We start from the raw sequence: 14,333 nt of genomic DNA on the forward strand, positions 1-14,333 counted from the left end.
TTTTAGTTTAAAAGTTATAGTTCTTTAAAAGCCTTGGGATATGACTGTCTTACCCTTCACTTTCAGTGTCTAATTTTTTGTTTTATTTTTTAATGGAATGTTTCTGATAAAGTGGCAGTTTTCAGGAATAAGCTGAGGTTTGAAGTCAGGCAGTCCAGGTGCTTGAGGAAGACTCCGGAGCGGGCAGTGTCTTGCTCCAGCCACCAGGTGGCACCACTGGCCCAGGTGGCCCCCAGGACAGCAGCCGGGGTGGGGCTGTGGCAAGGAGCACCTGGCTGTGGGCGGCTCTGGATTGAGTCAAGTGTTTATTACTCAGTTACATCTAATTAGATTTGGGACCTGGTGCTGATTAAAGCCAGATTTTAAGATTTTGACTTTGCTGTGTCAATGGCCACAGGCTAAAACCATGACTAGAAACTGCTGAGATAGTTGAGTCATTTAACGTGGGATAATTATACTTCTAATAAGTAGTGAATTCCATGACTTAGTGCTTGTGTACAAGGAAACAGGCTTCCCTTTCTATGACTATGTGCTCTGCGTGGTGTCTGAGGTGGCATCATACCCTGGAAGAAATGGTGTTGGCTTCAGGTTGTGTGTTAATCCTGGAGGAAATGGCCTTGACTTAGGAAGAGTGCACACGAAGGGCCTAGTAGTCGTGCAGGTCGCGTGTACGTGATCCTCTGACACTAGCCCCGGGAAACCTAAATGCATGGGTCTTGTTCTTTTGGCAGGTTTGCATTTCCTCACTGCCTTGTCTTGAAGACAGCGATGCCAAAGAAAGCAAGACCTGCAGGGGATGGGAAGGAAGAAGGGCCTGTTCCTAAACAGGTGAAGATGGAGGCAGCCTGTGGACCTTCCCCTTTGAACTTCGACAGCCCCAGTGGCCTCTTTGAAAGTTTCATCTCGCCCATCAAGACAGAGACGTTTTTCAAGGAATTCTGGGAGCAGAAACCCCTCCTCATCCAGAGAGACGACCCTGCGTTGGCCACGTACTACCAGTCCCTGTTCAGGCTCTCTGATCTGGAGAGTCTGTGCAGCTGGGGTATATACTACGGGAGAGACGTGAACGTCTGCCGCTATGTCCATGGGAAGAAGAAGCTTTTTAATAAAGATGGCAGAGTGCAGTTTCTTCAGTTAAGACAAGATTTTGATCAGAAAAGGGCCACGATTCAGTTTCACCAACCTCAGAGATTTAAGGTAACAGGCTCTCCCAGGGGCAGAATCCTCGTGTGTATTAAAGTACTAACATTTGGCCATGGATCAGCTCAGGGATAAATCCATTTTGGTGATGATTAGTCTCCTGCCAGTTTCAGAAGGGCCAACACCTGTTTGGTCTTCAAATGCATTCCAACTTCAGTGATTTTTTTATTTTAATGTTCCCTTTTGGTTGAACTGTTAGAATCTGCAACAGCTCAGGGTGGACGTGGTTCGGTGTCATTGAGCTGCAAAAAAGTAAATTACATTGCAGGTTTATAAAGTTTGTTAAAGTGACATTACCCCTCCAGGAGTATTTCTGTGGGCTGGTTTTTGTTTTGATCCATGGTGGACATTTCTCTCTGGATTGTTTCTTCTGTAACGTAAGGCATGATAGCATCAAGGTGATCTTTTTATTCTTGAAGTTGCCTCCCTCTGCCGCCCACATCTCCTTAGCAGAGGCTTCCGAGCAGTGACCAGACCATATACTAGAGGCACATTTATGGAAGAGACTTCACCCTTGTTGACAGCCCCACCGGGCTGGCTCTGAGAGTAGGTCCTGGAACTGCTGGGGTGGTGGGGGCCAGTCGTAGGTGGAAGGTAGCTTGATTTCACGACTGACTAATCTTTTATTTATTCTACATCAGTGATTGACATTTGAGAAATAATCTGCTTCTTCTGTGCCCAGTTTCTGCATTTATAAAACGTAGATTTAGGATGAGCTAATCTGCTCTCTGATCTTCCCTGGTGGCTCAGAGGTTAAAGCGTCTGCCTCCAATGCAGGAGACCTGGGTTCGATCCCTGGGTCGGGAAGATTCCCCTGGAGAAGGAAATGGCAACCCACTCAAGTATTCTTGCCTGGAGAATCCCATGGACGGAGAAGCCTGGTGGACTACAGTCCACGGGGTCACAAAGAGTCGGACATGACTGAGTGACTTCACTTCAATCTGCTCTCTTAGTTGTTGTTCAGTCGCTCAGTCGTGTCTGACTCTTTGCGACCCCATGGACTACAGTACTCCAGGCTTCCCTGTCCTTCACTATCTCCTGGAGTTTTCTCAAACTCATGTCTGTTGAGTCGGTAGTGCCATCCAATCATCTCATCCTCTGTTGCCTCCTCTCCTCCGGCCTTCAGTCTTTCCCAGCATCAGGGTCTTTTCTATTGAGTCAGCTCTTCACATCAGGTGGCCCAAAGTATTGGAGCTTCAGCTTCAGCATCAGTCCTTCCAATGAATATTCAGGGTTGGTTTACTTTAGCATTGACTGGGTTGATCTCCTTGCAGTCCAAGGGACTCTCAACAGTCTTCTCCAGCACCATAATTTGAAAGCATCTCTTAGATGTTTGAGATGTTTACAGGATAGCTGTCCAACAATTGAAGGCTGTTTCTGAGTTTTAGGAAAAAAGTCTTATCCCTGGCCAGAAACCCCCCTCTGTGACCCTTAGCTGAGTCAGAGTGCCAGCTTCGAGGAGGAGGAGAGCAGGGTGTCAGGCTCCACACTGAGGCTGGCTTCTGGCTGCCTGGTGGCTCCTAGGACTGTCATCAGAGTTCTAGTAATGCTTGTCATTATAGAGCTTGAGCTGCCTTCTTAGATCCATGAGGCCTCCCTCATCTGTGAATGCCTTTCGCTTGTCTGTAGAATTTTGTACTATTTGTACTCTGGATAAAGTACAAGTACTCTTAGACTTTTCAGTACAGGTCCTCATTCCAGATAGTTCATCTTGGGCAATCATGAGCAGCTGAACTGTCCCTGGGATGCCACCCTTTCGGGCATCCTACCTGAAAGGAATTTATAAATCACTTGCAGACCAAGTTATGATTTGCATTCAGAAAATCTACATCGTGGTACTTCCTCTGAGCTAGTCCTTGACTCTTTGCTTGGCTAGAAGTAGCACTTAAAAACAGTAGTTTTTAGACACTGAAGAACTTTGAATAGAAAAGATCAGTGATGCTGATTACTGATGTGGTTTGTTCACAGACCAGCAGAAAATTATTGTTCAGCATGTATGTGGTGTCCTCGGTGGCTGTCATTTCTGCTTGAGTGGTGCACACTTCTCTTCCCCAGTTTCAAGTGGCCAGGACTGTTTCCTTTGCCCTGTTGACTCAGCTCTTTAAGTCATGTTTATTAAAGCAGGAAGGATGAGCTTTCCCAGTTTCAACTCAGCCACCAGGCTAGGCTAGGCGGCATCCTGGTTGTTTGTGGGGTTGTTTTTGTTCTTTTAATTATTTATTTTTGGCTCTGCTGGTTCTTTGTGGCTCTCCGGCTTTTCTCTCGTTGCAGTGAGCGGCAGCTTCTCTTTGTTGAGTGCAAGGGCTTCTCGTTGTGGTGGCTTCTCTTGTTGCAGAACGTGGGTTCTAGGGCACATAGGCTGAGTAGTTGTGGTTCCAGGCCCCAGAGCCTAGGCTCAGTAGCTGTGGTGCACAAGCTTAGTTGCTCTGTAGCACATGGAACCTTCCTGGACCAGGGATGGAACCCACATCTCCTGCATTGCAGGCAGATTCTTCACCACCGAGCCACCGGGGAAGCCCTGTTTGTGGGTTTCTTTTCCCTCTGACCTTCCACCACCAGAACTTGAGACACCTCTAAGCTGCTGGAGTTCGCTGTCTATGCAGGAAGGTGGGTTCTGAGTGCTATATTGTGAGCAGATTTAGTGTTGTGTGTATTTACTAATGGGCATACTGATAACCAGGATCGAGAAGTCTAGAGGCAGTCCTCATTGTCCGGGTTGAAGGACTCAGAGTCAGCACTTTCTTGGTCACGTTGCAGAATGGGCACAGCTTATCAGTCTAGTTCATCTGGAAATGAGTGAGGCGGTAACTGGAGAGTGGTAGGCTGTTCCCCACCCGCTTCGGGTAATCTGTGTATCAGAAGTCCAGATGAGTTAACCAGATATTTACATGTGTTCATGTTTGAATCTTCCAACACACATTTGAAATAACTGAGGCGATCACTGTGGTCTCCACTTTACATGAAAGAAATGAGTTCACATTTGTGACTTACACAGCTACTAAGGAAGGGCTTCTAACTTCAGAATTAAAACATTTTTTGAACCATGTATCTAAAGATTCTCCCTGAAATGTAGCTGGGCTTTTGGCATGTTTGTTTTCACCGTTCTTTAGGTGTCAATGTGGGCCTCTGGTCTTGACCATTGTATTCAGCTGATTCTGCAGGAAGGTCAGTGCAGAGGAGAGGGCCTCCCCGCCCACCTCCGCCCCCTTCGCTTTTCCATTGTTCTGGGGTCTTCCTTGGCAGCTCCAGACACAGCTGGGGGACAGGAGTCAAAGGAGACAGGTTTCAGGAGCCTTGTTTGTGCCTAAGTCAGTGCTGTGAAGCTGTGACACTTGTACAGTGTTGTGCATTTGAAATAGAGATAATTTATGCTGTTTCTCACAGTCTTAGAGTGGGAGTCCTCCTTTCACGGATGAAGAAGTTAAAGTCTAGCTTGTAACTACAACCTGAATTCAGATGGTTTGACTCCGGATTTCTTTCTAGTGGGCCACACTTGGCAGATTGAGAATCTAAAAGTGAAATGAAAAACTTGTACAAATGATAGGGTTTTCTGTAACCTTTAAGAAGAAGGAGACATGTGCTTCTTACTTAAAGACCCAGAAACTTCAGTTGGAAGCCATAAGGTCACCCATATGGTCCTCAGGCCATCAGCGATAGAGAGAGAGAGAGAGACAGACAGTTACTGTACACATGTAATTACACATCCTGCTGGCCGCTCCCAGGTGTACGTTAGATTGCTTGGGAGATCTGTGAAGTCTTTGGAGCTATTCAGGTGCCATTGAATTATTCTTCTTGTGTTAAATAGAAACCTTGAGCTCTGTATGTAGAGTAGCTCAATGGCTTATATGGAAATGTCTCCCAAAGCTTGTTTAATGCTGACTCAATTCTTTCCCACTTGGTATTTTTAATTCTGTAGGTTTTTTTTTTTTTTTTTTTAATTCCAGCAGGTAAGATTGACTTCTAAGCCATTGTCATCGTTTACTCAGCAAATCCTTTCAATATCTTCTGTGTGCCAGGCACTGCATGTATGGATGCTTAAAAGTTGGGCTTCTGCGGTGTTCTTTGTAGGTGATTTTTCTTTATGGTAGAGTCGGGCTGCATGAATGTGAATCCTGGATCCATCACTGACAGGCCTCCTTCCTCCTCGGTGTGGATGGGCACCCACAGGGTGATGGTACCCACCCTGTGAGAGGGTTGCCGGGAAGGCTGTGTAACTAAAGTAGGTGAAGCCTGGCGCACAGAAAGTGCCCATACCCACGTGGCCCAGTTCTGCCTCTCTCCCCCTCACCTGCCTTGGGACAATCAGGTTTCCTTCTCTCGCAGGAGTAGCTGGCTCCTCTCTAGGTCCCTCAGCCTGACGCAGGTCCTGAAGAGCTAGTGAGTGAGTGAGAGAGGGGAGTGTTCCTCGACCCCTGTCCCCTGCTCCCTGCCTGTACCCTCTTCCCAGTTTGTTATTTCTGCTCCCTTTGCTCTAAGGACCCTTTCGTCAGGCAGTTCCGAGACCCTCACCCTTCATCTTGCCTGAACTTCAGACTTAGCCAGCCGGCATAGGGGGGTCTTAGCAGCTCATAGGTAACACTTCTAATGTACAGCTTTTCTTTTTTTCCTGGAAAACTCATTCGTTAGCAGATCTTTCCCACTTGAGTGGTGCTGGGAGCTAACTAACTGCCTTAGTCAAAAGCCCCAGAGTATTTCTTGCTTATCCTCCCCACTCCCAGGCCCCTGCCGTCGAGGCCTGCTGGCAGGGCCGCCTGCCAAGCGCATCCTGACTTTTACTCTTCTCCCTCGCCCTCTCCCCAACTCTGATCATCCCCGCCTGCACTTTGCATTTGTCGCTTCCCCGCTGCTGTCTCTTGCTTTCCCACAGTCCAGTCTCCTCCACATCGTGGCCAGACTGACCTTTTGTAAGTGTGAATGGGTCGTGTCATTGTCTGGCTTGAAATCCTTCGTGGCTCCCTGTCACCTCCTCCTGTCCATGCTCGGGACAGAAGGTCCCTGAGGGTAGAGGTGCCGGTTCAGTCACTGCTGAATTCCCAGCATCTGGGCTTCCAGGTGGCGCTAGCGGTAAAGAACCCACGTGCTGGTGCAGGAGACGTAAGAGGGAAGCGTTTGATCCCTGGGTGAGGAAGATCCTCTGGAGGAGGGCATGGCAACCCACTCCAGTATTCTTGCCTGGAAAATCCCATGGACAGAGGAGCCTGGCAGGCTTGTCCGTAGGGTCACACAGAGTCGGACACGACTGAAGTGACTTGGCACAGAGCATAACAGCTGTGCAGTGAAGACTTGCTGCACCCAGTAAGAACCGATTCCTTGCTTCTGGTGTGTTTTCTCTCCTCTCTCTCCACTCTTGTTTCTTAAGGATGAGCTCTGGAGGATCCAGGAGAAGCTGGAGTGCTACTTCGGCTCCTTGGTTGGCTCCAATGTGTACATCACCCCGGCCGGAGCCCAGGGCCTGCCGCCCCACTGCGATGATGTCGAGGTGAGGGGGCGGATCTGCCCGGCCGAGGGAGGGGGGAGTGGCCACCAGCCCAGGGAGGTGGGGTTGTTGGGGTTGAGCTGTCGGTCAGGTCCGGGCCCACTCTTCCTGTGCGGGCTCCGGAGAGCTTGACCTCCCTCACCAGGATGTTGGACCAAAATTAACCCCACTGAACTGGTTTCCTGCTCCTTTGGAAAGGAGAGAGATTGTTTATTTACTAATATAAAGAGCTGCCCATTCCTCCAAAACATGTATTGATTGAATTTTCTACAGAGAAGTATGATTGGATTTTTTTTTTCTTTAATTTCACAGTTTAATAAGGTGAGGTCACAAGTATTCCATACATCTGCTTTTATTTTGTCCTTTTTCTGTAGCTACCAAAAATATATGCTTTTTTCCATTTGTGAAAATCTTGGGGCAGCTTAAATGAAGGTCATGGTTTCGCTTAAGCACTGGCGCCTTGACGAATGTTGATTTCACTCTCATGTGGCTGCCAAAAAAAGTTAACTGTTGGGCTTAGGTATGTTGTAGTTTTATTTTTGTACTGATACATTCTGTGAACACAGAGATAGTAGGAAATAAAAACCTCTTTTTTTCCTCTTGAGAGCAATTTGATATCAATACATTTTCCAAAAGTTTTTTTTTTTTCTTTAATATTTCTAACAGGACTTTAAAATATCTTTGGTTGAATGAAGAATAAAAACTTGACATTTTCCTATGTGCCAGGGATCATCTTCAGGGTTTTGGACACTCAGTAATATCTGAAGCTTGGCTTTTCCCTCAGAACATGGGCTTCCCGCTGTCTGATGGAAGATTTAGAGGAATGAATAGTGGGATAGATAGTGAGATAGAAAGAACTCAGTGAGGCTTTTAGAGAAGTGAAAAGAATGAGCAGCCTTCCAGTGTCAGAGTTTACGGTCACCTGTTTTTAAAAAGTGAATGCCAGTGGTGGCAGCTTTTAAGAGTGGAGCAAGGTGTATCTGTGATCCTTTACTTTTATTTTTTCATGTCAAAGTTGTGATTTGTTTAAGCTCTGAGAGGGCCAGCACCCAGTGAGGAGGCTCTCTGACGCTCTTGGGGTCCTGTGCTCCCTGTAGGTGTTCATCCTGCAGCTGGAGGGAGAGAAACACTGGCGCCTGTACCAGCCGACGGTGCCTCTGGCGCGGGAGTACAGCATGGAGGCTGAGGACAGGATCGGGAGGCCCACACACGAGTTCACACTCAAGGTACGGGCCTGCCAGTGTGCGCACCAAGTGTGGTTTGAGGTTTGCGCTTGTGTAACCCGTCCCCCGAGAATGTGTCCAGGAGGTTGGGGGAAGGTGGCTCCCATTCCAGGTGGCCCCTCGTGGGGGGCCTTGGAGGGAGACCTGGTCCTTTGTACTTGCAGATGTGAGCTGAGGAAACGTCTCCATATGCTCTCTGAGTCCAAAAGGAATGAATTATGAATACGGTAACCACTGACTTTTCTGGAGTAAAAGTCATGGAAGGCATGGCCTTGGGCCGCTTCACCAGATCTAAGGCAGTGGTCACCGCTGGATGGTAGGTTGCTTGAGGAGAGCACGGTCAGCGACCCGTCAGTGTTTCTTCCTGGTAAAATTCAGGCGCCCCCTTTGCCTCCTGACTGCAGTAGGCCCTCTGCACCCCCTTCCTCCCGCATGAAGTTGTCAGAAGAGTCATCATGAAGGCTCTCGAGGGGACCTTCCCCAGAAAACCAGGTGGCCCGAGCATGTGCTGGCTCGCTGGTATCTTGCTGCTGAGAAAGTGTGTCCTTGAGCAGTTAGCCAGGTGGGATCATAGCCAGTCCCCAGCAGGTCAGATTGTTGAGAACAAAGTCTAGGATAAGAATAGCTGTGTAACTCAGTTTTACACCTTTTCCTATAAAACTTAATTTCAACAACATTTAGTTTCCTTCAGTGGTAATAAGATAATAGTTAATTTAAATCATTCCAAAGATTTTAACCAGACTGCTGGACTTGCATATGGTTGTTTTTGTATTTCTTACATCTTGAAATTACACTTGGTATCTAATTTTTTTCTTTTTATATTATTTATTTTTGGCTGCACTGGGTCTTCGTTGCTCTGTGCTGGCTGCGTCTAGTCCCAGTGAGTAGGGGCTACTCTCCTTGCAGCGCACGGGCTTCTCGTTGCAGCGGCTTCTCTTGTTGCGGAGCTTGGGCTCCAGGTGCGCAGGCTTCGCTAGCTCGAGCACGTGAGCTCAGTCGCGGTGCATGGGCTTAGCTGCCTTGCAGAATGTGGGATTGATTCCAGCTTGAGCTTCATCCAGCCTGGCATTTTGCATGATGTACTCTGCATATGTGTTAAATAAGCAGAGTGACAGTATATATGGTCTTGATCCAGGGATTGATACCGTGTCCCCTGCTTTGGCAGGCAAATTCTTAACCATTTTGCCACCAAGGAAGCCCCTCTGATTCTTACTCAGTGCCTTGTGGCTTCTTGATATTAAAATGTCTGCCTGCATGCCATAACTGGGAAAAATTCCCTGTTTGTGATGTTGTTGTTCAGTTGGTCAGTCTTGTCTGATTCTTTGCGACTCCATGAACTGCAGCATACCAGGCTTCCTGTCCTTCACTCTCTCTTGAGTTTGCTCACACTCAGGTCCATTGAGTCGATGTTGCCATCCAACCATCTCATCCTCTCATGCTCTGTTGTCCCCTTCTCCTTCCTCTGTCTTTTATCTTTCCCAGCATTAGGGTCTTTTCCAATGAGTTAGCTGTTCACGTCAGGTGGCCAAAGTATTGGAGCTTCAGCATCAGTACTTCAAATGAATATTCAGGGTTGATTTCCTTTAGGATTGACTGGTTGGATCTCCTTGCAGTCCAAGGGACTCTCAAGAGTCTTTCTCCAGCACCGCAGTTCAAAAGCATCAATTCTTCAGTGCTCAGCCTTCTTTATGATCCAACTCTTATATCTGTACAAGACTACTGGAAAAACCATAGCTTTAAATATACGAACCTTTGTTGGCAAGGTGGTGTCTCTCCTTTTTAATATGCTGTCTAGGTTGGTCATAGCTTTTCTTCCAAGGAGCAGGCGTCTTGTAATTTCATGACTGCAGTCACCATCCACAGTGATTTTGGAACCCAAGAAAGTAAAGTCTGTCACTGTTTCCGCTGTTTCCCCATCTATTTGCCATGAAGTGATGGTATCAGATGCCATGATCTCAGTTTTTTGAAAGTTGAGTTTTATGCCAGCTTTTTCACTCTCCTCTTTCACCTTCATCAAGAGGCTATTTAGTTCCCCTTCACTTCCTGCCATAAGGGTGGTGTCATCTGCATATCTGAGGTTATTGATATTTCTCCCAGAAATCTTGATTCCAACTTAAGCCTCATCCAGCCTGGCATTTTGCATGATGTACTCTACATGTAAGTTAAATTAAGCCGAGTGACAATATATAACCTTGACATATTCCTTTCCCAATTTTGAACCAGTTCATTATTCAATGTCCACTTCTAACTGTTGCTTCCTGACCTGCATACAAGTTTTTTAGGAGGCAGGTAATGTCTGATATTCCTATCTCTTTAAGAATTTTCCAGTTTGTTGTGATCCACACAGCCAAAGGCTTTAGTGTAGTGAATGAAGTAGAAGTAGATGTTTTATGGAATTCCTTTGCTTTTTCAATGATCCAGCGAATGTTGGCAGTTTGATCTCTGGTTCCTCTGCCTTTTCTAAATCTACCTTGTACATCTGGAAGTTCTCAGTTCATGTACTGTTGAAGCCTAGTGTGAATGATTTTGACCATTACCTTGCTAGCTTGTGAGATGAGTGCAATTGTGCAGTAGTTTGAATATTCATTGGCATTGCCTTTCTTTGGGATTGGAATGAAAGCTGACCTTTTCCAGTCCCCTGGCCACTGCTGAGTTTTCCAAATTTGCTGGCATATTGAATGCAGCACTTTGACAGCATCATCTTTTAGGACTTGAAATAGCTCAACTGGAATTCCATCACCTCCGCTAGCTTTGTTCGTAGTCATGTTTCCTAAGGCCCACTTCACTTCACACTCCAGAATGTCTGGCTGTAGGTGAGTGATCATACCATCGTGCTTATCTGGGTCATTAAGACCTTTTTTGAACAGTTTTTTTCATGTATTCTTGCCACTTCTTAAGATATTCTGCTTCTGTTAGGTCCATACTGTTTCTGTGCTTTATTGTGCCCCTCTTTGCATGAAATGTCCCCTTGGTATCTCTGATTTTCTTGAAGAGATCTCTAGTCTTTCCCATTCTGTTGTTTTCCTCTATTTCTTTGCTTTGATCTCTGAGGAAGGCTTTCTTATCTCTCCTTGCTATTCTTTGGAACTCTGCATTCAGATGGGTATATCTTTCCTTTTCTCCCCTGCCTTTTGCTTGTCTTCTTTTCTCAGCTATTTGTAAGACCTCCTCAGAGAAGCATTTTGCCTTTTTGCATTTCTTTTTCTTGGGGATGGTTTTGATCACTGGCTCCTGTACAGTATTATAAATTTCCGTCCATAGTTCTTCAGGCACTCTGTCCATTCAGGTATGACCTAAATCTAATCCCTTGAATCTATTTGTCACTTGCACTGTATAATTGTAAGGAATTTGATTTAGGTCATACCTGAATGACCTAGTGGTTTTCCCTACTTTGTTCATATTAAATCTGAAATTTCTCCACTCTTCTCCAGTAGCATATTGGGCACCTACCAACCTTGGGATTTCATCTTTCAGTGTTGTATTTTTTTGCCTTTTCATACTGTTCATGGGGGTCTCAAGGCAAAAATACCGAAGTGGTTTGCCATTGCCTTCTCCAGTGGACCACGTTTTGTCAGACCTCTCCACCATGACCTGTCTGTGAGCCCTACACAGCATGGCTCACAGTTTCACTGAGTTAGACAAGGCTGTGGTCCATGTGATCAGTTTGGTTAGTTTTCTTTGATTGTGGTTTTCATTCTGTCTGCCCTCTGATAGATAAGGATAAGAGGCTTGGGGAAGCTTCCTGATGGGAGGGACTGGCTGTGGGAGAATCTGGGTCTTGCTCTGGTGGGTGGGACCATCCTCAGTGGCTCTTTAATCCAATTTTTAATGAGGGGGCTGTGTTCCCTCCCTGTAGTTTGGCCTGAGGCCAACCTATGGTAGGGTAATGGCAGTAATGGCAACCTCTTCCAAAAGGATTTCAGTTTAGTTCAGTCACTCAGTCCTGTCCCACTCTTTGTGACCCTGTGGACTGCAGGACACCAGGCTTCCCTGTCTATCACCTTTTCCCGGAGCTTACTCAAACTCATGTCCATTGAGTGATGGACATGTCGGTGATGCCATCCAACCATCTCATCGTCTGTCATCCCCTTCTCCTTTCACCTTCAATCTTTCCCAGAATCAGGATCTTTTCCAATGAGTCACTGCTTCACATCAGGTGGCCAAAGTATTGGAGCTTCAGCATCAGTCCTTCCAATGAATAGTCAGGACTGATTTCCTTTAGGATTGACTGGTTGGATCTCCTTGCAGTCCAAGGGACTCTCAAGAGTCTTTTCCAATACCACAGTTCAAAAGCATCAATTCTTTGGTGCTCAGCTTTCTTTATAGTCCAACTCTTACCTCCATACATGACTACTGGAAAAACCATAGCCTTGACTAGATGGGCCTTTGTTGATAAAGTAATGTCTCTGCTTTTTAACATGCTATCTATGTTGGCCATAGCTTTTTTCCCAAGGAGCAAGCATCTTCTAATTTCATGGCTTCAGTCACCATCTACAGTGATTTTGGAGCCCAAGAAAATAAATTCTGTCACTGTTTTCATTGTTTCTCCATCTATTTGCCATGAAGTGAGGGGACCAGATGCCATGATCTTAGTTTTCTGAATATTGAACCTCAAGCTGACTTTTTCACTTTCCTCTTTCACTTTCATCAAGAGAGTCTTTAGTTCTGCTTTGCTTTCTGCCTTAAGGGTGGTGGTGTCTGCATATCTGAGGTTATTGATATTTCTCCTGGCAATCTTGATTCCAGTCTGTGCTTCATCCAGCCCGGCGTTTAGCATGATGTACCCTGCATTTAAGTTAAATAAGCCGAGTGACAATATACAGCCTTGACGTACTCCTTTTCCTATTTGGAACCAGTCTGTTGTTCCATGTCCTGTTCTAACTGTTGGTTCTTGTTTGTATTCTTGCCACCTCTTCTTAATTTCATTTGCTTCTGTTAGGTCCGTACCATTTTTGTTCTTTATTGAGAGAAATATTCCCTTGGTATCTCTAATTTTCTTCAAGAGATCTCTAGTCTTTCCCATTCTATTGGTTTCCTCTATTTCTTTGCGCTGATCACTGAGAAAGGTTTCTTGTCTCTTCTCGCTATTCTTTCCTGCCACAACAAATTTGCGCCTCGCTGCTGTCAGTGCCTCTGTCCTCGTGCAGGCCACTGTTGACCCATGTGTCCGCAGGAGACCCTCAAACTGTCAAAGGCAGGTCTGGCTCAGTGTCTTGTGGCTTCACTGCTCCTTTCCCTGGGGCCTGGTATGCACAGGGTTTTGTTGTGCCCTCCAAGAGTCTGTTTCCCTAGTTCTGTAGAAGTTCTGTAATCAAATCCTGCTGACCTTCAAAGTCAGATTCCCTGTGAATTCTCAGTCCCTTTGCTGGATCCCACGTTGGGAAATCTTTTGTGGAGCCTAGAACTTTCTCAACAGTGTGAGAACTTCTTTGGTATAATTTTTCTCCAGTTTGTGGATTGCCCACCCGGTGGCTCTGTGGTGGGGCTAATGGCAGCCTCATCCAAGAGGACTTAGGCCCTACGCCTTACCTCCCAGGTCTGCTGCAGCCAGAACCCCTGTTCCTGCGCAGGCCACTGTTGACCCATGCCTCTGCAGGAGACCCTCAAACACTCAAAGGCGGGTCTGGTTCAGTCTCTTATGGGGTCATTGCTCTTTTCCCTGGGTTCTGGTGCACACAAGGTTTTATTTGTGCCCTCCAAGCGTCTCTGGCAGGTATGAAGTTTGATTTTAAACATGATTACGCCTCTCCTGCTGTCTTATTGCAGCTTCTCCTTTGCCCTTGCACCTGGGATATCTTTTTCTAGTGGGTTCCAGCATTCTCCCGTTGATGCTTGTTCAGCAGCTAGTTGTGATTTTGGTGCTCTCACAGCAGAAGCTGAGCACATGTCCTTCTGCTCCGCCATCTTATTTCTTCTGTTAGGGGACTTGAATAAATACAACAATAAAGGTATCTTTCTTCATTGTCCTGTGCTCTTGGTCAGCAGTTAGCAAAGTATGGCCCATGGGCCAAAAATTGAGCCTGCTGCCTGCTTTTGTATATAAAGTGTATGGGAACACAGCCACGACCATTCCTGTGTACTGTCTGTGGCTGCATTCATATTATACTGGCAGAGTCAACTAGTTGCCACAGGGACCATGCGGCCCACAAACCACAGATATTTACTCTCTGACCCTTCACAGAAAGAGTTTGTCAGCCCTGCGCTTGGCTGATTATTTTTAAGCCAAGACTAAGCCATCCATGGTCTCTGAGGGCAGGGCTGCATGACTCAGATTGACATCTGGCTACTTGCCCTGCCTGAGAAAGTCGGGCTCCGTGGTGGTCCTGGAGGGTGTGGGACTTGAAGGTGGAGCCGTGCCCACTCAGCCATCTGGATCACAGCTCACTGTGAGAAGCCCTGGGTCTTCTGAAAGGAGAGAGATAGCATTGTGTCCT

The 14,333-nt window shown here is 46.4% G+C and overlaps 1 protein-coding gene across 2 annotated transcripts in view; it reads left to right on the forward strand.

The window, feature by feature from the left end:
- The window catches only part of RIOX2 (ribosomal oxygenase 2), a 33,612-nt gene that overhangs the window by 5,309 nt on the left and 13,970 nt on the right, over positions 1–14,333 (forward strand). For both annotated transcript variants that reach the window (XM_040226624.1, XM_040226635.1), the window contains exons 2-4: positions 732–1,197; positions 6,560–6,679; positions 7,774–7,902. In XM_040226624.1, the coding sequence (XP_040082558.1) occupies positions 769–1,197; positions 6,560–6,679; positions 7,774–7,902 (678 nt within the window). In that variant the 5' untranslated portion in view covers positions 732–768. The remainder of the gene's footprint in view (positions 1–731; positions 1,198–6,559; positions 6,680–7,773; positions 7,903–14,333) is intronic.

This window comes from Oryx dammah, unplaced genomic scaffold, assembly GCF_014754425.2.
Source record: "Oryx dammah isolate SB20612 unplaced genomic scaffold, SCBI_Odam_1.1 HiC_scaffold_2, whole genome shotgun sequence".
Classification (NCBI taxonomy): domain Eukaryota; kingdom Metazoa; phylum Chordata; class Mammalia; order Artiodactyla; family Bovidae; genus Oryx; species Oryx dammah.